This window comes from Oratosquilla oratoria, chromosome 20 (assembly GCF_046742065.1).
Source record: "Oratosquilla oratoria isolate Oo_2021 chromosome 20, ASM4674206v1, whole genome shotgun sequence".
NCBI classification, from domain to species: domain Eukaryota; kingdom Metazoa; phylum Arthropoda; class Malacostraca; order Stomatopoda; family Squillidae; genus Oratosquilla; species Oratosquilla oratoria.
The window spans coordinates 42,230,411-42,258,396 of record NC_134796.1 but is presented as its reverse complement, the minus strand read 5'-3'; the positions used below and the strand labels follow the sequence as shown (position 1 = coordinate 42,258,396).

The 27,986-nt window shown below is 46.0% G+C and overlaps 1 protein-coding gene across 1 annotated transcript; it reads left to right on the top strand.

Annotated features, from left to right (window-relative positions):
* The first annotated feature begins 60 nt into the window (after nt 1-60).
* Nucleotides 61-27,936, top strand: LOC143036066 (uncharacterized). The gene is made up of 5 exons (XM_076203322.1): nt 61-138; nt 16,073-16,371; nt 16,749-17,345; nt 18,920-19,344; nt 27,573-27,936. The coding sequence occupies exons 1-5, from the start codon at nt 136-138 to the stop codon at nt 27,647-27,649; spliced, it is 1,401 nt and encodes a 466-aa protein (XP_076059437.1). The 5' UTR covers nt 61-135; the 3' UTR covers nt 27,650-27,936.
* The last annotated feature ends 50 nt before the right edge of the window (nt 27,937-27,986 follow it).

The following is a 27,986-nucleotide window of genomic DNA, read 5'->3' as shown; positions in this document are numbered from 1 at the left end:
TCCGTTTCGGAAAAGCTTCATTTGTTGTCGGATTCGAAAAAGGCTCGTTTACCAGCAGGCAGTGACGATTCAGCGAGTGTAGACTAGACTAGACCAGAATTGTGGACAAGATAGTGACCAAGAAACCGTTAAAATATGGTAAGCTTGATGTTTGTTTATGTGCATAAAGAATACATATTTTCTTTTACCGCGGAGACTGAAGTGCATGAAGAGTAATATGTAAGATATATAATGTAACTGTTTTTAAGGCTCCATTTGGTAAATAAAGAAAATGTTTAGATAAAAAAAATTTACTGATTGGGAAGATCCAAAGTGCTCACGTAGACAGCAATACATAAACTATGCACTGCAAGGTGTGGATTTAAGGCTCCATTTCGTAAAGAAAAAATAAAGATCTTAATAAAATATGGTCTCTGTACATTGACCACAAAGACTGTGTTTATATAAACAGCAGTACATAAAATATGTATTGTAAATACTAAATTTAATCTTAAGGATCTATTTGCTAAAGGAAGAAATGAAAAGGTCTGGAAATTATTTTTAACTGCATTTTAATAACATTGTATATCCTTGTGAAGGAAGCTTGAAGTAGACGAGTCGATCAACTGTTACAAGTTACAAAGAACTATTCTAGAAAAAAAGCCTTGTTTCAACCTTCATACCTAGAAAAAGAAAAGTTCTAAAGAAAAGTAGAATTTAAGTCCAAACGTCCAGGGAAAGCTAACTTTTTCATCCCAATATATTTCCGGTAATTTTTTAGAAGTGCACTTACGCGATATAGCAATAGAAAATGTAACATTAATTTTGTAAATTATAATACATCAACGTGATATACGTTTTTCTTTTTGGAAATCGAAAACAAACGTAGCAGCTTCGACTGCCTGAGGCGCCATCTTTGTTTTGCTAGATGCGGAGGTCAAAGAAATTAAGATATGATAAATTCGTCTATTCTAACCTAACCTAATCTATTTACCAACCTAAGCTGACTTGCCTACCTACCTACCCACCTAAGCCTACCTATTTAACCTAACCTAACCTGCCTACCTATTTAACCTAACCTAACCTGCCTACCTATTTAACCTAACCTAACCTGCCTACCTATTTAACCTAACCTAACCTGCCTACCTATTTAACCTAACCTACCTAACTAAGCTAAGCTAACCTAACTTATCTAACCTAACCTAACCTACCTAACCTAACCTACCTAACCTACCTAACCTACCTAACCTACCTAACCTACCTAACCTACCTACCTAACCTACCTACCTACCTACCTACCTACCTACCTACCTACCTAAGCTAACCCACCTTAGCTAGCCTTACCTTTCTGACCAAACCTACCTACCCAAGCTCACCTAACCTATCTAACCTTACCTAACCTAACCTACCTAACCTAACCTACCTAACCTACATTTAGTAAATCGGTACCTGTAATTATAGAGGTCATCAGGATCGTCGTCGTCGTCTTCGACCTCTGCATCTCCCAAAACAAAGATGGCGTCTAAAGGAGTCGACGCGACTTCGTTCGATTGTGCATAGCTTTGAGCAACGTTTTCTGTTATTGATTCCCCCAAGAAAAACGTATATTACATTGATATATTATAATTTACAAAATCGTTATTTAATTTTCTAATGCTATATCACGTAGATGTGCACTTCTAAAAAAAAATTAAGCTTAAGGTTATTTGATAAGGAAAAACTAAAATCGATGAAGTCGCCTAGATTTCCTCCTGACGTGGCCACTTTATTTATTTATCTAATTTGTTTATTTGTTTGTTTATTTATTCGTGTATTTGTTTGTGTTTATTTAGCTATTATTCATCTTTTTCAATTTGTATCGTTTCAACGTCTACCGAACCCACAAATGGTCATTGACACAAACACGCATACGCAAATACACGCAAACACGCACTGAGCAAACACGTGCACTGCGCACACGCAATGCCTGTACATGCACGCAACACTCGCACACGCACATACACGCGTACACGCACATACACGCGCACCCACACATACACGCGCACACGCACATACACGCGCACACGCACATACACGCGAACACGCACATACACGCGAACACGCACATACACACGCACATACACGCGCACCCACACATACACGCGCACACGCACATACACGCGCACACGCACATACACGCGCACACGCACATACACGCGCACACGTTCATACACGCGCACACGCACATACACGCGCGCACGCACATACACGCAACAAGCGCACACGCACATACACACTCTTAACGTATATATACACACGTGTAGTCCAACACGGAAACTACGACTCGAAATTAAACCTGACAGTTGTGGCGGAAATTCCATTTTCGCTGACCTTGACCTCTTGCCCTTGACCCAATTACTCCAAAAGAAACTCGACCAAAATCGGTACCTCGCCCCTGGGCTCCGTCTGTACGAGGCAACGACCTTATAAGGCCAGTTGATTCATAGTTATAATTGTAAACCCTCACATCCTTGTTCAGAGAGCGCGGGGGGCCATATTTAGTGCGTATCTGTTATCTGGACATATAAGAGAGAGAGGCTACAGGAAAGAAGCGCTGGTAATCTTAAACAACCCCGGAAGAAAGGCTCTCGTGAACTGCAATCCATAGCAAATCCAAGAGGAAGGTGCTGGCAAACTACAACCTGAATTATAACACGTGATGACAACCTCAAAAAGGAAATGGGTAAATTGCAGACCATAACAACTCGAGGAAAGTAAACTACAACACATAAGAAGAAGAACAACAACAAGGGCAACAACACAACAAAACAACAACAAAAGCAACAACAACACAACACAATAAGAGCAACAACATACCAAACACAAAAAACAACAGCAACAACAGCAGCAGCAACAACAGCAGCAGCAGTGGCAACAACAACAGCAACAGCGGCAACATCATCAACAATAACATCATCAACAATAACATAATCAACAATAACATCAACAATAACATCAACAATAACATCAACAATAACATCAACAAAAACATCAACAACAACAACAACACATCATCAACAACAACAACACAACGACAACACAACGACAACACAACGACAACACAACAACGACAACACAACAACAACAACACAACAACGACACAACGACAACGACACAGCAACGACAAAGACACAACAACGACAACACAACAACGACAACACAACAACGGCAACACAACAACAACGGCAACACAACAACAACGGCAACACAACAACAACGACAAAACAACAACAACAACGACAACACAACAACAACAACGACAACACAGCAACAACGACAACACAACGACAACACAACAACGACACAACAACAACGACAACACAACAACAACGACAACACAACAACAACGACAACACAACAACAACGACAACACAACGACAACACAACAACGACAACACAACAACACAACAACAACGACAACACAACAACGACAACACAACAACAACGACAACACAACAACAACGACAACACAACAACAACGACAACACAACAACAACGACAACACAACAACGACAACACAACAACAACGACAACACAACAACAACGACAACACAACAACAACGACAACACAACAACAACGACAACACAACAACAACGACAACACAACAACAACGACAACACAACAACAACGACAACACAACAACAACGACAACACAACAACGACAACACAACAACAACGACAACACAACAACAACGACAACACAACAACAACGACAACAACGACAACGACAACAACAACAACACAACAACAACAACACAACAACAACGACAACACAACAACAACGACAACACAACAACGACAACACAACAACAACAACACAACAACAACAACACAACAACAACAGAACAACAACAACGACAACACAACAACAACGACAACACAACGAACACACGACGACAATACGACGAACACACGACGACAATACGACGACCACACGACGACCACACGACGACCACACGACGACAACACAACGACAACACGACGACAACACGACGACAACACGACAACACAACGACAACACGACAACACAACGACAACACAACGACAACACAACGACAACACAACACAACGACAACACGACAACACAACGACAGCACGACAACACAACGACAACACGACAACACAACGACAACACAACGACAACACAACGACAACGGCACAACAACGACAACGACACAACAACGACAACGACACAACAACGACAACGACACAACAACGACAACGACACAACAACGACAACGACACGACAACGACACAACAACGACAACGACACGACAACGACACAACAACGACAACGACACAACAACGACAACGACACAACAACGACAACGACACAACAACGACAACGACACAACAACGACAACGACACAACAACGACAACGACACAACAACGACAGCGAAACGACAACGACAACAAAACGACAACACAACAACGACAACGACACAACAACAACGACAACGACACAACAACAACGACACAACAACGACACAACAACAACACAACAACGACGACACAACGACACAACAACAACGACAACCCAACGACAACACAACGACAACACAATAACAACAACACAACAACACAATAACAGTAACAACGACAACAACGAAGACTCGTATATACTCTGTTCGCACGAAGCTTTTCGTCGATCGACGCCAAGCCCCTCGATGTCCTCTTCCTCTTCCCGAAAAAGGCGAAGAGGAGGAGGAGGAGGGAAGATCCGGAATGCTCCGTACGCGCGCTCTCTCTCTCTCCTCTCTCTCTCTCTCTCTCTCTCTCTCTCTCTCTCTCTCTCTCTCTCTCTCTCTCTCTCTCTCTCTCTCTCTCTCTCTCTCTCTCTCTCTCTCTCTCTCTCTCCCCCCCCCCGTGCTCTCCTGTAGTTTCTCCTACTTTTCCACTCTCGTACTTTCTCTCCCTCTCGTACTCTCCTCTCGTACTCTTACTTTCTCGTACTCGTGCTCTCTTACTTTCTCGACCTCTCTCGTACTTTCTCGACCTCTCTTACTTTCTCGACCTCTCTTACTTTCTCGACCTCTCTTACTTTCTCGACCTCTCTTACTTTCTCGACCTCTCTTACTTTCTCGACCTCTCTCTTACTTTCTCGACCTCTCTCTTACTTTCTCGACCTCTCTTACTTTCTCGACCTCTCTTACTTTCTCGACCTCTCTTACTTTCTCGACCTCTCTCGTACTTTCTCGACCTCTCTTACTTTCTCGACCTCTCTCTTACTTTCTCGACCTCTCTCTTACTTTCTCGACCTCTCTCTTACTTTCTCGACCTCTCTCTTACTTTCTCGACCTCTCTCTTACTTTCTCGACCTCTCTCTTACTTTCTCGTCCTCTCTCGTACTTTCTCGTCCTCTCTCGTACTCTCGTACTCTTGTACTCTCTCGTACTCTTGTACTCTCTCGTACTCTCCTGTACTCCCTCGTGCTCTTGTACTCCCTAGTACTCTCTTGCACTCTCCTCTTGTAATCTCTCTTCCTCTTGTAATCTCTCTTCCTCTTGTAATCTCTCTTCCCCTTGTAATCTCTCTTCCCCTTGTAATCTCTCTTCCCCTTGTACTCTCTCTTCCCCTTGTACTCTCTCCCTCTCGTACTCTCACATATCTTCGTATTCTCTCTCGTACTCTCGTACGGTCTTTCTCGTACTCCCGTACGCTCTTTCTCGTACTCTCGTACGCTCTTTCTCGTACTCCCGTACGCTCTTTCTCGTACTCTCGTACGCTCTTTCTCGTACTCTCGTACGCTCTTTCTCGTACTCTCGTACGCTCTTTCTCGTACTCTCGTACGCTCTTTCTCGTACTCTCGTACGCTCTTTCTCGTACTCTCGTACGCTCTTTCTCGTACTCTCGTACGCTCTTTCTCGTACTCTCGTACGCTCTTTCTCGTACTCTCGTACGCTCTTTCTCGTACTCTCGTACGCTCTTTCTCGTACTCTCGTACGCTCTTTCTCGTACTCTCGTACGCTCTTTCTCGTACTCTCGTACGCTCTTTCTCGTACTCTCGTACGCTCTTTCTCGTACTCTCGTACGCTCTTTCTCGTACTCTCGTACGCTCTTTCTCGTACTCTCGTACGCTCTTTCTCGTACTCTCGTACGCTCTTTCTCGTACTCTCGTACGCTCTTTCTCGTACTCTCGTACGCTCTTTCTCGTACTCTCGTACGCTCTTTCTCGTACTCTCGTACGCTCTTTCTCGTACTCTCGTACGCTCTTTCTCGTACTCTCGTACGCTCTTTCTCGTACTCTCGTACGCTCTTTCTCGTACTCTCGTACGCTCTTTCTCGTACTCTCGTACGCTCTTTCTCGTACTCTCGTACGCTCTTTCTCGTACTCTCGTACGCTCTTTCTCGTACTCTCGTACGCTCTTTTCGTACTCTCGTACGCTCTTTTCGTACTCTCGTACGCTCTTTTCGTACTCTCGTACGCTCTTTCTCGTACTCCCGTACGCTCTTTCTCGTACTCTCGTACGCTCTTTCTCGTACTCTCGTACGCTCTTTCTCGTACTCCCGTACGCTCTTTCTCGTACTCTCGTACGCTCTTTCTCGTACTCCCGTACGCTCTTTCTCGTACTCTCGTACGCTCTTTCTCGTACTCTCGTACGCTCTTTCTCGTACTCTCGTACGCTCTTTCTCGTACTCTCGTACGCTCTTTCTCGTACTCTCGTACGCTCTTTCTCGTACTCTCGTACGCTCTTTCTCGTACTTTATCTCGTTCTCTCTGTACTCTCTCGTACTCTCTCGTACACTCTCGCTCTCTCTCGTACTCTCTCGTACACTCTCGCTCTCTCTCGTACTCTTTCGTACTCTCTTCCGCACTCTCTTCCGCACTCTCTCTCTCGTGCTCTCTATCTTATACTCTTGTGCTCTCTTGCACTCGCAAAATCTTCTAGAGACAATTTTAGGAAAATGCCCAACAGGAAGAACCATATGAAGTCTGTGGCTTGGATCGATGGACTACCGAATTTGCAGACCAGCAAGGATTTGCAAATACGAGGCTCTCTTCTCTTTAATGCAGAAGCAATACAGAAGAGTAGTTCCTGCTCTCTAAAGCAGAGTAATGTTTCTGGAGAAAGGATGGACCAGTCCAAAGTGCACCAGTGACCCCTTGTTAAGGGAGTTGGATGTACTGAGAACTGCTAAGAGGGGGCGTTACTAAGAAGAACACTGCGCTGAATGGACTACCGGCTCCAGCGCTTGGCCTTCAAGCCAAAATTTTTATAAATCAATCCTAAGAGGGCCGACAGTGAAGACAAGAGTAACAGTGATGTTGCAGATAAGAGCAAAAAGAAGAAAAGTAGTAAAGAGAAGATGTCCTCTTCAGTACCAACTTGAGGTACTGAAAAGGACAATAAAGAGGCTGGTGGTGAGTGGAGAATCGTAAAGAAGGATAAAGGTTCCAGACCAAAACCCCCAACTTTCTTCTGTTGTTTGAAAACACGAACCGGTATGATATACTCCAATGGTTCCCAACCGGTGTGCCGCGGCACCCAAGGGTGCCGCGAGATCAAGTGAGGGTGCCGCCGCCAAAATTGAGGGCAAAAGTAATTTTCGTATTACCGACTCCATCATCCATTTTTGTTCATTAAAGCACCATCAGTGTAAAGATGAGCATTTTCATATCCAGGGACAAAATTTTGTTACACTGATGTTGAATCAACAAAATACTGACAAACTAGAATGCAGATTTTCTAATAATGGTGCCGGGGACTTCTGAAAGGCTTGGCAAGGGTGATTGCCTCAAGCCATGAAAGGTTGGGAACCACTGCGAGTCTACTCTCATGCTTTGAAGAAATTGCTGTATCAAAACGGATAGCACGATGCATCCCTGGTGCAAAGAGTAAACGACTAGTAAATAAGATAGTGAAGATAAAGCCTAGCAGTAGAAGAAAAGCTATCACTGCTAATGCTACTGGCAACGCCTGTTCCTGAAGGCTAAAGGGACGAGATTCTCCATGATGTTGGGTTAATCATTGATGAACTCAAACAGAGGACAAAGGGATAACTATAGTAATTCTACTTCAAACGGGAACATCCTCGCTTGCCTTAAGCAAGGCAATAGGCATTAACGAGATACTTGAGGACATGTGCGTGCCTCATGGCATACGATTTGTGGACCCATAGGACATCTTTTATGGACGAAGCGATTTGTTCGCAAAAGATGGCGTGCATCTTAACCACCGAGGCAAATTAGTAAATGGTGACATGGTAAACTAGGTTCTTTACCGTGTCATCCACTCGGATCCGTGAAGGGCTCAAGCTCTGAGGGAGAAGCCTACCCCTGGGGTTTTATCCCCAGTAGCCTGGGGTTTTATCCCCAGTAGCCTGGGGGTTTAGCCCCAGTAGCCTGGGGTTTTATCCCCAGTAGCCTGGGGTTTTATCCCCAGTAGAAAGCTCCTCTGGTGAAGCTCCTGGTCCCTCGTATCGAGATGTGGTACCTACACCCACCAGAGACACCAGTTCTCAGCCTCGATTTGGGTGATGAGGTCTGTGACACACTGCTCAAGCGAGTCTGGAAACGAATGAAGCAGAGGGGGCGCCCAATAAGACGCGACTCCCTCGATGTCTTACTATCTAATGCAATGGTTCCCAACCTTTTCTGGCTTGAGGCCCCCTTGCCAAGCCTTCCAGAAGTCCCCGGCACCCTTATTAGGAAATCTAAATTCTAGTGTGTCAGTATTTTGTTGATTCAACATCAGTGTAACAAAATTTTGTCCCTGGATAATATGAAAATATTCATCTTTACACTGATGCTGCTTTAATAAACAAAAATGGATGACAGAGTCGGTAATACGAAAATTATTTTTGCCCTGAATTTTGACGGCACCCTCACTTGATCTCGCGGCACTCTTTGGTGTCGCGGCACACCGGTTGGGAACCACTGATCAAATGCAAGGTCCATTAGAGACAAAACGTTAGAGCTCAAAGCATTTCTAACAACAGGAAGGTTTGACAGTAGGTATTACAGAATCCTAGATCCACGCAAGTGGACGCGACTTTATCGGCGAATTTGAAATTCCAGGGTATACGTTGTTTCACAAAGATAGGACGAATCAGGAGAGATGATGGTAGCGATATACACCAGAGAAACCTTGTATTCTATATATCCTATAGAGCGTACATTAAACACAGGGAAAGAATTACTTAGCATGGGTCTTCAACTATGAGAAGAATGGTACACATTTATTCTAGTTCACAGGCCACCACATCAGGGTCTCGAGGACGTTAAGTTGTATACAAAAATTAATCATTTAATAAGCCAGCATACAGCGGTTACCTTAAGGGAGTTTAGCTGTCTTGTAAACTGGGAAGACAGAACAGGGGGCGATGAAAGCAGGGATCTTCTTCACTTTGTAGATGAAGCCTTTCTTACCCAATGGGTACAAAAGCCTACAAGGGGAGAAAGTATACAAGATTTTGTGTTCACCACTGAGGATAACATAGTACACAATGTATCCTTAGTACACAATGGCATTTTGTGGGGGAATTTTCCACAAATTTGTGTCTGAGAAATTTGCTCACATGGGATGTTTTGTGAGCAAATTATATGATGCAAATGAACTTGTTTGTGTATATAATAATAACTTCTTTTTGTGGGAATAAAATGTGGAAATCCATATTTCCTTGTGGGAAGAATTTTGTGAGGGAAAAAAATCTCGCTGGTTTGTGGGAACTCGCATAGATTAGTGGCAACACTGCCCGAGTTGGAAGTGATCACAATGTCGTTAGATTTGTATTACGTGTGACAAAACTCGAGGAAAAGAACACACACACACACACCATTCCTGATCTGAGGAGAGTTGATCTTACTTGACTGAGAGAAGGAACTGGTGCAATGGCAATTGACGTAGGTCTGTCAACGTCATGGGACTCGTTCCGTGATCACTTTATGGAACAACAGGCACATTTTGCCCTTCATAAAACAGTCAAAGAAGAACGTTGCGGTAACCTCAAAGGTTCACACACGAGATAGGAAGAGCGATTTAGTATAGTAAAGCTTCTTATCGCCGCTATAAAGCAAAACCGTTGCGGTTTTGTCCATCAGGAATATATCCGCTTCTGCCGGATGGTTGAAAGAACGATAGAAAAATCAAAACGTGGCGAAGATCAGAAAGTGGCCGCATCTTACAAAACTAACCCCCAAAGAGTTCTTTAGCTACGTTAACAGTAAAAGACCAATTAGAAACTAAATTAGTCCCTTGCGTGACTGTGATTGAACGCTTCAGAACAAAGACGCTGAAATGGCTGAAGTTCTCGACGCACACTTCTCTACAGTCTTAGCGCAAACTCCCACTCCCACTCTCTACTCCTACTTCCACTACTCCCACTCCTACTCTACCACTCCCACTCCTACTCTACCACTCCCTCTCCTACTCTTACTAATCCTCCCACTCCTATTCCCATTCCCACTCCTATTCCTATTCCTCCTGCTCCCATTCCTCCCACTCCTACTAATCCTACTCCCACTCCTATACCTACTACTCCCACTCCTACTCTACCACTCCCACTACTCCCACTCCTACTCTACCACTCCCACTACCACTCCCTCTCCTACTCTTACTAATCCTACTCCCACTCCTATTCCTATTCCCATTCCCACTCCTACTATTCCTATTCCTGCTCCCAATCCTCCCACTTCTACTAATCCTACTCCCACTCCTATACCTACTACTCCCACTCCTACCCCAACTATCACTCCCACTCCTACCCCAACTATCACTCCCACTCCTACCCCAACTATCACTCCCACTCCTACTACTACTCTCACCTCTATTCCTACTCCCATTCGTAGTTCCACTACTCCCACTTCTACTCCCACTCCTAATACTCCCACTTCTATTCCTACTCCCACTCCTACCACTCCTATTCCTACTCTTACTCCCACTCCTACTCCCATTGCCACTCCTACTCCAACTCCTACTCCCATTCCTACTACCACTCCTACTCATTCCTACTACCATTCCTACCCCCACTCCTCCCATTCCTACTCATATTCCCATTCTTACTACCACTCCTTTTCCCACCCCTACTCCCACTCCCACTACTACTACTACTACTACTACTACTACTACTACTACTACTACTACTACTACTACTACTACTACTATTCCTACTACTCTCACTCCTATCCCTACTACCCCCATTCCTACTCCTACTTACACTCCTACTCCTATTACCAGCCCCATTCCTAGTCCTACTTACACTCCTCCTACTCCTATTACCAGCCCCATTCCTACTCCCACTCCTATTCCTACTCCCATTCCTACTACCATTCATATTCCCACTCCTACTCCCACTTAAATTCCTACTCCCACTACTTCAACTCCTACTATTCCTACTCCCACTACTCCAAATTCTACTATTCCTACTCCCACTACTCCGACTCCTAATATTCTTATTCCCACTACTCCAACTCCTACTATTCCTACCCCCACTCCAGCTCCGACTCCTACTATTCCTACTCCCACTCCAGCTCCGACTCCTACTCCCAGTCCCACTCCTATTCCTACTCCCACTCATATTCCCACTCCTACTACTCCCACTCGAATTCCTACTCCCACTCCCATTCTTACTCCTGCTTCCACTTCCACTCATACTCTCACTCCTTCCAGTCACATTCCCACTCCTATTCCTATTCCCATTCCTACTCACAATACCATTCCTATTCCCACTCCTCCGACTCCCACTCTTACTACTCCCACTTCCATTCCTACTCAACTTCTATTCACACTCCTACTCTCACTCGTGCTCCGACTCCTACTCCCACTCCTCCTAGCCCCACTCCGACTACTCCCACTCCTATTCCTACTCCCACTCCTACTCCAACTCCCACTCCTACTCCAACTCCCACTCCTACTCAAACTTCTACGTCCACCCCTACTCCCAATCCTCCCAGTCCCACTCCTACTCTCACTCCCACTCCTACTCAACTACTTCCACTCCTACTCTCACTCGTACTCTTACTCCTACTCCCACTTCTACTCCCATTCCTATCCCTACTCCCACTCCCATTCCCATCCCTACTCTTCCCACTCCTCCCACTCCTACGACTACGCCAACTCCCTCTTCTATTCTTACTCCTATTCCTACTACTCCCACTCCTCTCACTCCAACTTCCACTCCTACTCAAACTCCTATTCCTGCTCGTGCTCCCACTCCCACTTCCACTCCAACTGCCATTCCTATTCCTACTCGTACTCCTGTTCCTACTACTCGCACTCAAACTAGTATTCCTACTACTACTCCCACTCCTAATCTTCCCAATCATACTCCCAATCATGCTACTACCACTTATATTCCTACTCCCACTTCTACTCCCACTTCTACTCCCACTCCTATTCCCACTCCCACCCCTATTCCTACTCCCATTCCTAGTCCCACTACCACTCCTACTACTATTCCTACTCTCACTCCTACAACTCTTACTCCCACTACTCGTACTCGCATTTCTCCCATTCCTACTCCCAATGATCCCTCTCCTACTCCCACTTCTCCCACTCCTACTTCTCTCACTTTTCTTTCTACTCCCACTCCTATCCCTACTACTCCCACTCCTAATACTCTCACTCCTATACCTACTCCCACTCCTAATACTCTCACTCCCATACCTAATCCCACTCCTAATGCTACTCCCACTCCTATTCCTACCTCCATTCCTATTCCTACCATTCCTTTCACTAACACCACTCCTACTCCCACTCCTCCCACTACCATTCTTACTTTTACTAACACTCTTATTCCTACTCCCACTTCCATTCCTATTCCTACTCCCACTCGTACTCCTACTTCCATTCCTACTCCTACTCCCACTCGTACTCCTACTTCCATTCCTACTCCCACTCGTACTCCTTCCATTCCTACTCCCACTCCTACCACTAACACTACTATTCCCACTCATACTCCCATTCCTATTACTAACACTCCCACTCCTACTCCCATTCCTAATACTCCAATTCCTAATACTCCCACTCCCATTCCTACTCCGACTCGTACTCCCACTCCTATTGCTACTCCTACTCCCACGCCTTCCACTAACATTCCCACTCCTACTCCCACTCCTTCCACTAACATTCCCACTCCTTTTCCTACTCCTCCTACTTCTACTCCTCTTTTTCTTCTCACTTCTACTCCCATTCTCACTCTTACTCCTACTCCTATTCCTGCCCCTACACCTACCCCCATTCTTACTCTACTCCCTCTCCTAATTGCACTCCTACTCCCACTTCTACTCCCACTTCTACTCCCGCTCCCATCCTTCCCACTCCTACTCTTTCCAATCCTACTCCCATTCCCACTTCTACACCTTCCATTCCTCCATTCCTACTCTACTCCCTCTCCTACTCCCACTCCTACTCTTTATACTATTACCACTCCTATTCCTAATCCCACTCCTCCCACTCCTACCAATCCTACACCTTCCACTCCTATTCATAATCCTACTCCCATTCCTACTACTTCCACTCCTCCCACTAGCACTCCTACTCCCACTACTACTATTCCTACTCCTCCCAATCCTACTACTTCCACTCCTACTCCGACTCTCACTCCTATTCCCACTCCTACTTCGACTTACTCCCGGTCCTACTCCCACTCCTATTCCTACTACCATTCCCACTCCTTTCACTAACACTCCTACTTCCACTCCTACTACTACTCCCACGCCTACTACTCCTACTCCCACTCCTACTACTACTCCCACTCCTACTACTCCTACTCCCACTCCTACTACTCCTACTCCCACTCCTACTACTACTCCCACTCCTACTACTCCTACTCCCACTCCTACTACTACTCCCACTCCTACTACTCCTATTACTACTCCCACTCCTACTTCTATTCCCACTCTAACTCACATCCCTGCTCTATTCCTACTCCCGCTCCCAGTCCTACTAATTACTCCCACTCCCATTCCTACTAATTACTCCCATTCCTATTCCTACTCCCACTCCTATTCCGACTCCCATTCCTACTACTCCCATTCCTATTCCTACTCCCACTCATCCCATTAACACTTCTACTTCCATTCCTACTACTCCTATCCCCACTCCTATTCCTACCCCTACTACTCCCACTCCTACCACTCCTATTCCTACTACTACTCCCACTCTTACTTCCATTCCCACTCCTACTACTACTATTCCCACTTCCATTCCTACTACTACTCCCACTTCCATTCCTACTACTACTATTCCCACTTCCATTCCTACTACTCCTATTCCCACTTCCATTCCTACTACTACTCCTATTCCCACTTCCATTCCTACTACTACTCCTATTCCCACTTCCATTCCTACTACTACTCCCACTCTTACTTCCATTCCTACTCACTCCTACTCCCATTCCTACTTTACTCCTGCTCCCACTCCTACCCCTTCTCCCACTCCTACTCCCACTATCATTCTCTCTCTCTCTCTCTCTCTCTCTCTCTCTCTCTCTCTCTCTCTCTCTCTCTCTCTCTCTCTCTCTCTCTCTCTCTCCGTACTCTCATACTCGCTAGTACTTTCTCCCTTGTACTCTTTCGTACTTTCTTTCATTCTCTTTACCCAATCACATTCTTCGGTTGACTCATCTGCGCTTCATCTGACTCACCTAATCACCCCCCTCCCACCCCCCGGCCCCTAACCCTCCCCCCAATCCTGGGCACCTTTCCCCTTCATCTCCCCCCATCCCCTCCATCCGGTCATCTCCTTTTCAGGTCTTCAGGTCGCCAAAGACGGCACGACCTTTCTTGGCTTTCGAGTGACCAGGATGGAGGTTTTGGGGAAAACCAGACTTCCTTCTTCTCCAGGTAGTTGAGGAATTCTCCATGAGTGGGCACCCGCGGGGTTGCAAATGTCCCGGTGGCTGTTGCAACTAGACGTGGGAGTGGGTGGAGTGGGAGTGGGAGTGGGTGGGGGTGGAGTGGGTGGGGGTGGAGTGGGAGTGGGGGTGAAGTGGGAGTGGGGGTGAAGTGGGAGTGGGGGTGAAGTGGGAGTGGGTGGAGTGGGAGGGAGATTCGTTCGAAAACCATATAAGGAGAAAGTTTCGTTTTTCCTTGATTGTTTTACAAGTCGTTTGTATTTTCTTATTCTTTATTAATAGTTTACCTATTCTATTTTTTTTTTTTTTTTGCTACCTCCCTTGTAAGGAGGAAATAGCCATTGGTATATGTATGTTTATGTATTCGTTCATATATTATTTTTTAATATTTTTTCTTTCTATACAATTTAGCTATCTATACGTTTTATATTTCTGCGTGTTGCATATTTGCTTTTCTATTGCTCTATCTGGCTATCGATTGGTTTGTTCATTATGATTCTAGATTTACTTACGCAAATCATAATAATATTGGAGTAAATGAAAAATTTCGTACAATATTTACCTAATATACGTTTCTTTATTTATCTATTTACCTATTTTTCCTCAGTGTTCCTTTAACCAAAACCTAACTACTACGTGGGAAGTCTAATTACTTGGGGTAATGGGGGTGGTTGGAAGGGTGTTGGGGGGGTGAGTGGTTGGGGGAGGGAGGGAGGGGTTGGGGGGAGGGAGGGGTTGGGGGAGGGAGGGGGTGAAGGGAGGGAGGGGGTGAAGGGAGGGAGGGGTTGAAGGGAGGGAGGGGGTGAAGGGAGGGAGGGGGTGAAGGGAGGGAGGGGGAAGGGGTGAAGGGAGGGAGGGATAATCATTAAGAGGAACAAAGAGTAAAGAGATATGAAGTGGTTGTGCTTGTGGAAAGGTTTGGGTGGTTGGAAGGGACATGGAGACAAAAGATGATCAATTTTCTTCCCTCTCTCTTTTTATTTTATTTTATTTTTTCTCTTTAATTTCCGTTTCTTTCCTCTTACCTTTCCTTCTCTCCACTTCCCCATAACTTCCCTTTTGTCTTCCTTTCTCTTTTTCTTTCATCATTCGCCTCCTCTTTCCTTCCCTTCCTTCTCTTGTTATTTTTTTCCTTTAATTTTCCTTTACTCTCCCCTTCCTTTCTTCTTGTCTCCCCATCTTCCCCTTTTCCTTCATTCCACCCCCAACATCACCCACCTCCTCTTAAAAAAAAAAAAAAATCTTTCTCTTCTTAGGAGGAACCTCCTGCCTCAGATGTCCTGGAGTTCGAAGAGATCCTTCCCCAAGTAGGAACTGTAACCCCCAAGGACCCAAGACACACCAGGACAAGGGACCAGATGCTAACCGAGGTCCCACTTCCTGATGAAGGAGGCGCCTGGCAAGGCAGAAGGTCCTGGGACGGAGATCTGATGCTTGAGGAACGAGATATGCTTAGCATGGTGTGGCGACCGTTGATCCATTACCTGGAGAAGGATCCAGAATACATTTACTGGGTTCCTCCCGTGTACAGACTGACTCTCGACATTTTACTTGGGTGATCCTAACATTTTTTTTTATCATCTTTTGTCTAACAATACTTTTTTCCAATCAAATATTGTACTATTTTTTTTCTGTCATCAAGTCTAATTTCTGTGTTTCCAGTATTCCTTGTCTTCAGTCAACGTATCTTAAACTGACGTTTTCTTGATCCATTATCGATTTTTTTGCAGAGAAAATCAGTCGTGTAAAATTTTCCTTTAATTTTTATATTTGTTCTTATTTTTGTCTTTCCATGTGACCTGTAATTATTCGTATCTTATTGTTAAACTGATACCAATGATTTTCGTATAAATTGTTGCTCAATCGTAAAACTTCAATGCCTCTTTATCAGAACGGCAAAATCAGGGAACTTTATCTTTTCTCTAATTCTAGACGAAAAAGACAACTAATGTCCACGACAGACGAAGAATCCTCTAGAGTTCAGTCAACGTTTATCGAGGACAGCGAGACTCACATGGAGACGCCCTCTAGAGCTGAAGACGAACTGAAGATCTCGAAGTACTCTTCGAGTAGTTCGAGAGACTCCGGAAGATTCAGCGAAGAGGATCCCTTGTCTCCCTACATGACCAAGACTGAAATCTATGCCCTGTCGAACTTACCCTTGGACAAGGCCTTCCAAAAGGAACTCCAGCAAGTCTTGTGTAACAGATCCAGGACCTTCCTGGAGGAGGAAGCCCTTAGAGCCAAGATAGCTCGAGAGGGCCAGGATCTTTCTCCAGACGAAGTTCCTCTCTGGTCAACGAAACAGACCAGGAGACCTCATCGATTACCACGTACGAGAACAGAGTATTCCCCACCGGAAGGGGACCTTCTGAGCGCCAAGATGTCTAGGGAGAGCCCAAATCTCGCCCCAGACGAAGATCTTCCTCGGGGTCAAGGGCGACCTCGCCCCTCGCCACACCTCGTAGAGTCGCCCTCTGTGCTGGAGCATCACCTCGCGCTCGAAGACCTCCGGGAGAAGGACAAAAAGTAAGTTTTACCAGAAGTGACAGGCCGACCCATCTCCCATGCAGAGCCCTGTCCACTCTTCCCCTTCATCTGTCAACTCTGTCTATTGTTCCAACTCCAGTTGACTTCTGGTCAGAGTTTCATCCATCGTGATAACTGTGGGACTCTTTCTATGGCATCGGCTTATGATGATGGGAGCAGGAGTGGGAGTAGGAATAGGATTAAGAATGAGATTACGAGTGGGAGGAGTAGGAGTGGGATTGGGAGGAGTGGGAGCAGCATTGGGAGTATGAGTAGAAGTGGGAGTAGGAAAAGGATCTGGAGTGGAAGTGAGTAAAAGTGGGACTTGGAGTGGGAGTAGGCTAGGAACCGAAGTGGTAGTAGTGGGAGTAAGATTAGTATTGGGGGTAGGAATGGGAGTTGCATTGGAAATGGGGGGGAGGAGTGGGAGTAGAAGTAGGAGTGGGAGTGGGATGAGAGGAAGTAGAAGTGAGAGTAAGAATGGGAGTTGGAGTGGGGGGAAAGAATAGAAGTTGGAATGGGAGAGGGAGCAGGAATGGGATTAGGAGTGGGAGTAGCAGGAGTACAAGTGGAAGTAGGAATGGGAGCAGTAGTTGGAGTAGGGGCAAGAGTGGGAATATGAATGGGAGTAGGAACAGGAGTGGGAGTAGGAGTGTAAGAGTGGAAGAAGAATTGGAAGTTGGAGTAAGAGTGGGAGAAGAACTGGGAGAGGGAGTAGGAGTGGGAATAGAAGTGAGAGTAGTAGGCATGGGAATCGGAGTAGGAGTGAGAGTGGGATTAGGAGTAGTAGGAGTGGAAGTGGGAATAGGGGTGGGAGTTGGAGTAGGATTGGTAGTAGTGGGAGTGGTAGTAGTGGGGGGTGGGAGTAGTAGTAATGGGAGTAGGAATAGGAGTGGGAGTAGTAGGAATTAAAGTAGGAGTGTGAGTAGTAGTGGGAGAAAGAGCAGGAGTGGAAAGAGTGGGAGTAGGGGCAGGACTGGTAGTAGTGGGAGTAGTAGTGGGGGTCTGAGTAGTGGAAGTAGAAGTGGGAGTAGTAGTGGGAATGAGAGTAGGAGTGGAAGTGGGGATGGGAGTAGGAATGGAGGGAGCAGGAATGGCAATAGTAGTGGGAGTAGTAGTGGGATCAGGAGTGGGAGTAGAATAGTGGGAGTAGGATCAGGAGTGGGAGTAGTAGTGGGATCAGGAGTGGGAGTAGTAGTGGGATCAGGAGTGGGAGTAGTAGTGGGATCAGGAGTGGGAGTAGTAGTGGGATCAGGAGTGGGATCAGGAGTGGGAGCATGAGTGTGAGTAGGAGTGGGAGTAGGAATGAGCAGGAGTGGGAGTAGGAGTGAAAAAGGAGGAGATACGAATGGTGTGAATTATCTTAGGCCTGTTAACGGTTGGGTTAGGTTACGTAACAATTACGAATATATATTTTTTTTTTTACAAAAAAAAAATGATAATAATAATATTGATGATAAAGAAAAAATCAGCTCCATTTGTTCGAGAAAATAGAAAACGAGATTTATTTATATATTTATTTTTATTTATTCATTTGTTTTCTTAACGGTTCCTCTTTGTCCTCGATCTCACAGGAAGAACCAAGAGAAGTCTGTCTCCTTGGCATTGCACGACCCAGAACTCCCAGTTAGGGAGTCCTTCCCGTCGATCTCGAGGAGACCCGACTCTGCCCTTCCCCGAGATCCCTCGAGAGGCCACGAGGACATCGAGGACGACCGCCTCGAGGACGAAAGGACGACTCTGCAGTCACCTCACGAAGACCAGAAGCTCCTCCCCGTCCAGGCGACGAGGTACCACTCCAGCGGTAACTACTCCCACTTCGAGGAGGTCGAGCTCTCCCTCGGGATGCCCGCTTTGGAGGACGACGTGGAGGGGCGTGGAGGAGGAGCGTATCCCCCAGGAAGGCGTTCCGACACTCCCGTGCCTCATCTTTTCCACCTTCGCCTTTCTCTCTTGGGTCTGGTCGGGATCCTGGTTCTCGGTTGCGTCCTGATGGCGGGTAAGACATTTCCGGTGCCTGCCCGGGCGATTTCCGGTCGCTGGCTGGTATTTTTTTAGCGCGGTTTTTTTTTTTTTTTTTTTTTTTTTTGGGGGGGGGGGGGGGGGCTATGGATGTGTGTGTGTGTGTGTGTGTGTGTGTGTGTGTGTGTGTGTGTGTGTGTGTGTGTGTGTGTGTGTGTGTGTGTGTGTGTGTGTGTGTGTGATGGTGGGAGAGTGTGGGATGGCGGCAATGTGTGTGTGTAATTGTGTGTGTGTGAGATTCTGTGTGTATGATTCTGTGTATGTGTATGACTGTGTGTGATTGTGTCTGTGTGTGATTATATGTATGTATGTGCGAGATTCTATGTATGTGTGTGATTCCGTGTGTATAATTGGGTGTATGTATGTGATTGTGTGTATGTGTGAGATTGTGTGTGTGTGTGATTGAGGGTTTATGTGTGTGATTGTGAAGGTGTGTTTGTGAGCGCCATTGTGTTTGTGAGCGCCATTGTGCTTGTGAGCGCCATTGTGCTTGTGAGCGCGATTGTGCTTGTGAGCGCGATTGTGCTTGTGAGCGCGATTGTGTTTGTGAGCGCGATTGAGTTTGTGAGCGCGATTGTGCTTGGGCGCTATTGTGCTTGTAAGCGCTATTGTCCTTGTGAGCGCTATTGTGCTTGTGAGCTCCATTGTGCTTGTGAGCGCCATTGTGCTTGTGAGCACCATTGTGCATGTGAGCGCCATTGTGCATGTGAGCGCTATTGTGCATGTGACTGCTATTGTGCTTGTGAGCGCATTGTGCTTGTGAGCGCCATTGTTCTTGAGCGCTACTGTGCTTGTGAGCGTTATTGTGCTTGTGAGTTATATTGTGCTTGGCGCTATTGTGCTTGTGAGCGCTATTGTGCTTGTGAGCGCTACTGTACTTGTGAGAGCCATTGTGATTGTGAGAGCCATTGTGCTGTTGAGCGTTATTGTGCTTGTGAGCGTTATGCTTGTGAGCGTTATTGTGCTTGTGTGCGCTGTTGTGCTTGTGAGCGTTATTGTGCGTGTGCGTTATTGTGCTTGTGGGCATTATTGTGCTTGTGAGGGTTATTGTGCTTGTGAGCGCTATTGTGCTTGTGTGCGCTGATGTGCTTGTGAGCGTTATTGTGCTTGTGTGCGCTGTTGTGCTTGTGAGTATTGTGCATGTGAACGCTGTTGTGCTTGTGAGTATTGTGCATGTGAACGCTATTGTCCATGTGAGCGCTATTGTGCTTGTGTGCGCTGATGTGCTTATGAGCGTTATTGTGCTTGTGAGCGTTATTGTTCTTGTGAGCGCTATTGTGCTTGTGAGCGCTATTGTTCTTGTGAGCGCTATTGTGCTTGTGAGCGCTATTGTGTCTGTGAGCGCTATTGTGCCTGTGAGCGCTATTGTGCTTGTGAGCGCTATTTATCTTGTGGGCGTTATTGTGCTTAGCGATATTGTGCTTGTTATTGTGATTGTGAGCAATATTGTGCTTGTGAGCGCTATTGTGCCTGTGAGCGTTATTGTGCGTGAGTGCTGTTATGAGTGAGCGCTATCGTGCTTTTAACGCTTTTATGCTGAGCGTTATTGTGCTTGTGAGAGCTCGTGCTTGTTAGCGCCATTGTGCTTGTGAGCGGTATTGTCCTTGTAAGAGCTATTGTGCTTGTAAGCGCGATTGTGCCTGTAAGCGCTATTGTGATTGTGAGCGCTATATTGCTTGTTAGCGCTATTGTGGTTGTGAGCGCCATTGTGCTTTGTAAGAGCTATTGTACTTGTAAGCGCGATTGTGCCTGTAAGCGCTATTGTGCCTGTAAGCGCTATTGTGCTTGTTAGTGCTATTGTGCTTGTGAGCGCTATTGTGCTTGTGAGCGCTATTGTGCTGGTAAGCGCTATCATGCTTGATAGCTGTGCTTGTGAGTGCGAATGTGCTTGCGACCGCTATTGTGCTTGTGAGCGCAACTGTGCTTGTGACCGATATTGTGCTTGTGAGCGCTGTTGTGCTTGTGAGCGCTGTTGTGCTTGTGAGCGCTGTTGTGCTTGTGAGCGCTGTTGTGCTTGTGAGCGCTGTTGTGCTTGAGGGCTATTGTGCTTGTGAACGCTATTGTGCTTGTGAACACTATTGTGCTTGTGAACACTTGTGCTTGTGAACGCTATTGTGCTTGTGAGCGCTATTGTGCTGTTGAGCGTTATTGTGCTTGTGAGCGCTATTGTGCCTGTAAGCGCTATTGTGCTTGTTAGTGCTATTGTGCCTGTGAGCGCCATTGTGCCTGTGAGCGCTATTGTGCTTGTGAGCGCTATTGTGCTTGTGAGCGCTATTGTGCTTGTGAGCGCTATTGTGCTTGTGAGCGCTATCATGCCTGTGATAGCTGTGCTTGTGAGTGCGAATGTGCTTGCTAGCGTTATTGTGCTTGTGAGCGCTATTGTGCTTGTGAGCGCAACTGTGCTTGTGAGCGCTGTTGTGCTTATGAGCGCTCTTGTGCTTGAGCGCTATTGTGCTTGTGAACGCTATTGTGCTTGTGAACACTATTGTGCTTGTGAACGCTATTGTGCTTGTGAACGCTATTGTGCTTGTGAACGCTATTGTGCTTGTGAGCGCTATTGTGCTTGTGAGCGCTATTGTGCTTGTGAGCGCTATTGTGCTTGTGAGCGCTATTGTGCTTGTGAGCGCTATTGTGCTTGTGAGCGCTATTGTGCTTGTGAGCGCTATTGTGCTTGTGAACGCTATTGTGCTTGTGAGCGTTGTGCTGGTAAGCGCTATCATGCCTGTGATAGCTGTGCTTGTGAGTGCGAATGTGCTTGAGTGCGAATGTGCTTGTGAGCGCAACTGTGCTTGTGAGCGCAACTGTGCTTGTGAGCGCAACTGTGCTTGTGAGCGCTGTTGTCCTTTGAGCGCTATTGTGCTTGTGAACGCTATTGTGCTTGCGAACGCTATTGTACTTGTGAACGCTATTGTGCTTGTGAACGCTATTGTGCTTGTGAACGCTATTGTGCTTGTGAACGCTATTGTGCTTGTGAACGCTATTGTGCTGTTGAGCGTTATTGTGCTTGTGAGCGCTATTGTGCCTGTAAGCGCTATTGTGCTTGTTAGTGCTATTGTGCTTGTGAGCGCTATTATGCTTGTGAGCGCTATTGTGCTTGTGAGCGCTATTGTGCTTGTGAGCGCTATTGTGCTGGTAAGCGCTATCATGCCTGTGATAGCTGTGCTTGTGAGTGCGAATGTGCTTGAGTGCGAATGTGCTTGCGACCGCTATTGTGCTTGTGAGCGCTATTATGCTTGTGAGCGCAACTGTGCTTGTGAGCGCTGTTGTCCTTTGAGCGCTATTGTGCTTGTGAACGCTATTGTGCTTGTGAACGCTATTGTGCTTGTGAGCGCCATTGTGCCTGTGAGCGCTCTTGTGGTTGTGAGCGCTATTGTGCTGTTGAGCGTTATTGTGCTTGTAAGCGCTATTGTGCCTGTAAGCGCTATTGTGCTTGTTAGTGCTATTGTGCTTGTGAGCGCCATTATGCCTGTGAGCGCTATTGTGCTTGTGAGCGCTATTGTGCTTGTGAGCGCTATTGTACTTGTGAGCGCTGTGCTTGTGAACGCTATTGTGCTTGTGAACGCTATCATGCCTGTGATAGCTGTGCTTGAGAGTGCGAATGTGTTTGAGTGCGATTGTGTTTGAGTGCGAATGTGCTTGCAAGCGCAACTGTGCTTGCGAGCGCTATTGTGCTTGCGAGCGCAACTGTGCTTGTGAGCGCAACTGTGCTTGTGAGCGCTGTTGTCCTTTGAGCGCTATTGTGCTTGTGAACGCTATTGTGCTTGTGAACGCTATTGTGCTTGTGAACGCTATTGTGCTTGTGAACACTACTGTGCTTGTGAACGCTATTGTGCTTGTGAACGCTATTGTGCTTGTGATCGCTATTGTGCTTGTGAACGCTATTGTGCTTGTGAGCGCTATTGTGCTTGTGAGCGTTATTGTGCTTGTGTGCGCTGTTGTGCTTGTGAGCGTTATTGTGCTTGTGAGCGTTATTGTGCGTGTGCGCGTTATTGTGCTTGTGAGCATTATTGTGCTTGTGAGCGTTATTGTGCTTGTGTGCGCTGTTGTGCTTGTGAGTATTTGCTTGTGATCGCCATTGTTCTTGTGAGCGCTATTGTGCTTGTGAGCGCTATTGTGCTTGTGAGCGCTATTGTGCTTGTGAGCGCTATTGTGCTTGTGAGCGTTATTGTGCTTGTGTGCGCTGTTGTGCTTGTGAGCGTTATTGTGCTTGTGAGCGTTATTGTGCTTGTGAGCGTTATTGTGCGTGTGCGTAATTGTGCTTGTGAGCATTGTGCTTGTGAGCGTTATTGTGCTTGTGTGCGCTGTTGTGCTTGTGAGTATTTGCTTGTGATCGCCATTGTTCTTGTGAGCGCTATTGTGATTGTGAGCGCTATTGTGCCTGTGAGCGCTATTTATCTTGTGGGCGTTATTGTGCTTAGCGGTATTGTGCTTGTTAGCGTTATTGTGATTGTGAGCGATATTGTGCTTGTGAGCGATATTGTGCCTGTGAACGTTATTGTGCTTGTGAACGCTATTGTGCTTGTGAACGCTATTGTGCTGTTGAGCGTTATTGTGTTTGAGCGCTATTGTGCCTGTAAGCGCTATTGTGTTTGTGAGCGCCATTGTGCCTTTGAGCGCTATTGTGCTTGTGAGCGCTATCATGCCTGTGATAGCTGTGCTTGTGAGTGCGAATGTGCTTTAGTGCGAATGTGCTTGCGAGCGCTATTGTGCTTGTGAGCGCAACTGTGCTTGTGAGCGCAACTGTGCTTGTGAGCGCAACTGTGCTTGTGAGCGCAACTGTGCTTGTGAGCGCAACTGTGCTTGTGAGCGCAACTGTGCTTGTGAGCGCTATTGTGCTTGTGAGCGCTATTGTGCTTGTGAACGCTATTGTGCTTGTGAACGCTATTGTGCTTGTGAACACTACTGTGCTTGTGAACGCTATTGTGCTTGTGAGCGCTATTGTGCCTGTAAGCGCTATTGTGTTTGTGAGCGCCATTGTGCTTGTGAGCACTATTGTGCTTGTGAGCGCTATCATGCCTGTGATAGCTGTGCTTGTGAGTGCGAATGTGCTTGAGTGCGAATGTGCTTGCGACCGCTATTGTGCTTGTGAGCGCTATTGTGTTTGTGAGCGTAACTGTGCTTGTGAGCGCAACTGTGCTTGTGAGCGCTGTTGTCCTTTGAGCGCTATTGTGCTTGTGAACGCTATTGTGCTTGTGAACGCTATTGTGCTTGTGAACGCTATTGTGCTTGTGAACGCTATTGTGCTTGTGAACACTACTGTGCTTGTGAACACTACTGTGCTTGTGAACACTACTGTGCTTGTGAACACTACTGTGCTTGTGAACACTACTGTGCTTGTGAACACTACTGTGTTTGTGAACACTACTGTGCTTGTGAACACTACTGTGCTTGTGAACGCTATTGTGCTTGTGAACGATATTGTGCTTGAGCGCTATTGTGCTTGTGAACGCTATTGTGCTTGTGAACGCTATTGTGCTTGTGAACGCTATTGTGCTTGTGAACGATATTGTGCTTGAGCGCTATTGTGCTTGTGAGCGTTATTGTGCTTGTGTGCGCTGTTGTGCTTGTGAGCGCAACTGTGCTTGTGAGCGCAACTGTGCTTGTGAGCGCAACTGTGCTTGTGAGCGCTATTGTGCTTGTGAACGCTGTGCTTGTGAACGCTATTGTGCTTGTGAGCGCTATTGTGCCTGTGAGTATTTGCTTGTGATCGCCATTGTTCTTGTGAGCGCTATTGTGATTGTGAGCGCTATTGTGCCTGTGAGCGCTATTTATCTTGTGGGCGTTATTGTGCTTAGCGGTATTGTGCTTGTTAGCGTTATTGTGATTGTGAACGATATTGTGCTTGTGAGCGCTATTGTGCTTGTGAGCGATTGTGCTTGTAAGCGCTATCATGCCTGTGATAGCTGTGCTTGTGAGTGCGAATGTGCTTGCAAGCGCAACTGTGCTTGTGAGCGCAACTGTGCTTGTGAGCGCAACTGTGCTTGTGAGCGCAACTGTGCTTGTGAGCGCTATTGTGCTTGTGAACGCTATTGTGCTTGTGAACACTACTGTGCTTGTGAACGCTATTGTGCTTGTGAGCGTTATTGTGCTTGTGAGCGTTATTGTGCTTGTGTGCGCTGTTATTGTGCTTGTGAGCGTTATTGTGCGTGTGTGCGTTATTGTGCGTGTGTGCGTTATTGTGCGTGTGAGCATTATTGTGCTTGTGAGCGTTATTGTGCTTGTGAGCGCTATTGTGCTGTTGAGCGTTATTGTGCTTGTGCTATTGTTCTTGTGAGCGCTATTATGCTTGTGAGCGCTATTGTGCTTGTGAGCGCTATTGTGCTGGTAAGCGCTATCATGCTTGTGATAGCTGTGCTTGCGAGTGCGAGTGCTATTGTGCTTGTGTGCGCTATTGTGCTTGTGAGCGTGTGCGTTATTGTGCTTGTGAGCATTATTGTGCTTGTGAGCGTTATTGTGCTTGTGAGCGCTATTGTGCTTGTGAGCGCTATTGTGCCTGTGAGCGCTATTGTGCTTCAGAGCGCGATTGTGCTTGTGAGCGCTATCTTGTGGGCGTTATTGTGCTTAGCGGTATTGTGCTTGTTAGCGTTATTGTGATTGTGAGCGATATTGTGCTTGTGAGTGCTATTGTGCTTGTGAGCGCTATTGTGCTTGTGAACGCTATTGTGCTTGTGAACGCTATTGTGCTTGTGAGCGCTATTGTGCTTGTGAGCGCTATTGTGCTTGTGAACGCTATTGTGCTTGTGAACGCTATTGTGCTTGTGAACGCTATTGTGCTTGTGAACGCTATTGTGCTTGTGAACGCTATTGTGCATGTGAACGCTATTGTGCATGTGAACGCTATTGTGCATGTGAACGCTATTGTGCATGTGAACGCTATTGTGCATGTGAACGCTATTGTGCATGTGAACGCTATTGTGCATGTGAACGCTATTGTGCATGTGAACGCTATTGTGCATGTGAACGCTATTGTGCATGTGAACGCTATTGTGCATGTGAACGCTATTGTGCATGTGAACGCTATTGTGCATGTGAACGCTATTGTGCATGTGAACGCTATTGTGCATGTGAACGCTATTGTGCATGTGAACGCTATTGTGCATGTGAACGCTATTGTGCATGTGAACGCTATTGTGCATGTGAACGCTATTGTGCATGTGAGCGCTATTGTGCTTGTGAGCGCGATTGTGCTTGTGAGCGCGATTGTGGTTGTGGGCGCTATTGTGATCGAGAGCGCTATTGTGCTTATTAGCGTTATTGTGTAAGTGTTTTTGTGCTGGTGAGCGTTTTTGTGTTTGAGTGCTATTGTGCATACGAGCGGTATTGTGCTTGTGAGCGATATTGTGCTTGTGAGTTATTTTGCGTGTGAGGTCTGTGTTTGTGAGCGCTATTGTGCGTGTGAGCGCCATTCTGCCTCTGTGAGCGCTATTGTGCTTATGAGCGGTATTTGTAAACGCTGTGTTTGTGAGCGGTATGGTGCGTGTGAGCGCTATTGTGCTTGTGAGCGCTGTTGTGCTTGTGAGCAAATTGTGCTTGAGCAAATTGTGCTTGAGCAAATTGTGCTTGTTAGCGCTATTGTGCGTGTTAGCGTTAATGTGCTTGTGAAAGCTATTGTGCTTGAGCTCGATTGTGCTTGTAAGCGCTATTGTCCTGGGAGCTATTTGCGTGTGAGCGCTATTGCGCCTATGAACATTCTTGTGCCTGTGAGCGCTATTGTGCTTGTGGGCACTATTATTCGCGTGAGCGCTATTGTGCTTGTATGCGCTATTGTGATTGTGAGCGGTACTTTACTTGAAAACGCTATTGAGTGTTAGCGATATTGTGCTTGTGAGCGCAATTGTGCTTTTAAGCGGTATGGTGCTTTTGAGCGGTATGGTGCTTTTGAGCGGTATTGTGCACGTTAACGCTGTATTGCTTGAGTTATTGTGCTTGTGGGCGATATTGCGTGGGCAAGAGCTATTGTGCTAGTAAGCGCGTGCGAGTGCCTTTTTGTGTGTATTTGTGCCTGTGTTTTTGCCTGTGCATTTGTAGTTCGTTTATATTTTGCTTGTTTGCACTTTTTTTTTGTAGATTTTGTATTGACATTCATGACAAAAGACTTGATATTAGCAAATGCTGCTAACCAAAACTCGTCAATAATTTGTGGCTTTATATTTTAAGGAGACGTGGAGCATCACCCTTGATTTTAATTAACTTATTTTTTTCCAGTCATCATAAATGGAGAAATAAACGGTGAACAAGAGGAAATGACAGAATACACCTCAACAACATCCCGATCAATTTAACAGGAAGCTCGGCTAAACAGGAGCTTGATGAATCGTAGAAAACGAAGTAAATTTAGGTTACTTTATTGCAAGAAAAATAAATTGTAATGCAGAACAATTGATAATATAAAACATGACCGTGAATAGAAATATACAATATTTGGGTTTGTATATAACTAAAAAAATTTTTTTTTTCCAAGTTTTAGGCCTCCAAAGTATTGTAGAATAAAATTTGTACAGATTCTTCGAAAGCCTTGTAATAAATACTTTTTTAATAAAATCCAGATAATAAAATGTTTTTCTTTACCAGACGTCTCTTGGTTAAAGTAAACATGGGCACTGTGATAACAATAAAATG

Excerpts from the sequence above, each read along its gene's own strand:
- LOC143036066 (XM_076203322.1), top strand. Across the intron at positions 16,372-16,748 it reads ACTCTCGACATTTTACTTGG|ACGAAAAAGACAACTAATGT; the intron begins GTGATCCTAACA and ends CTCTAATTCTAG. Across the intron at positions 19,345-27,572 it reads CGGTTGCGTCCTGATGGCGG|TCATCATAAATGGAGAAATA; the intron begins GTAAGACATTTC and ends ATTTTTTTCCAG.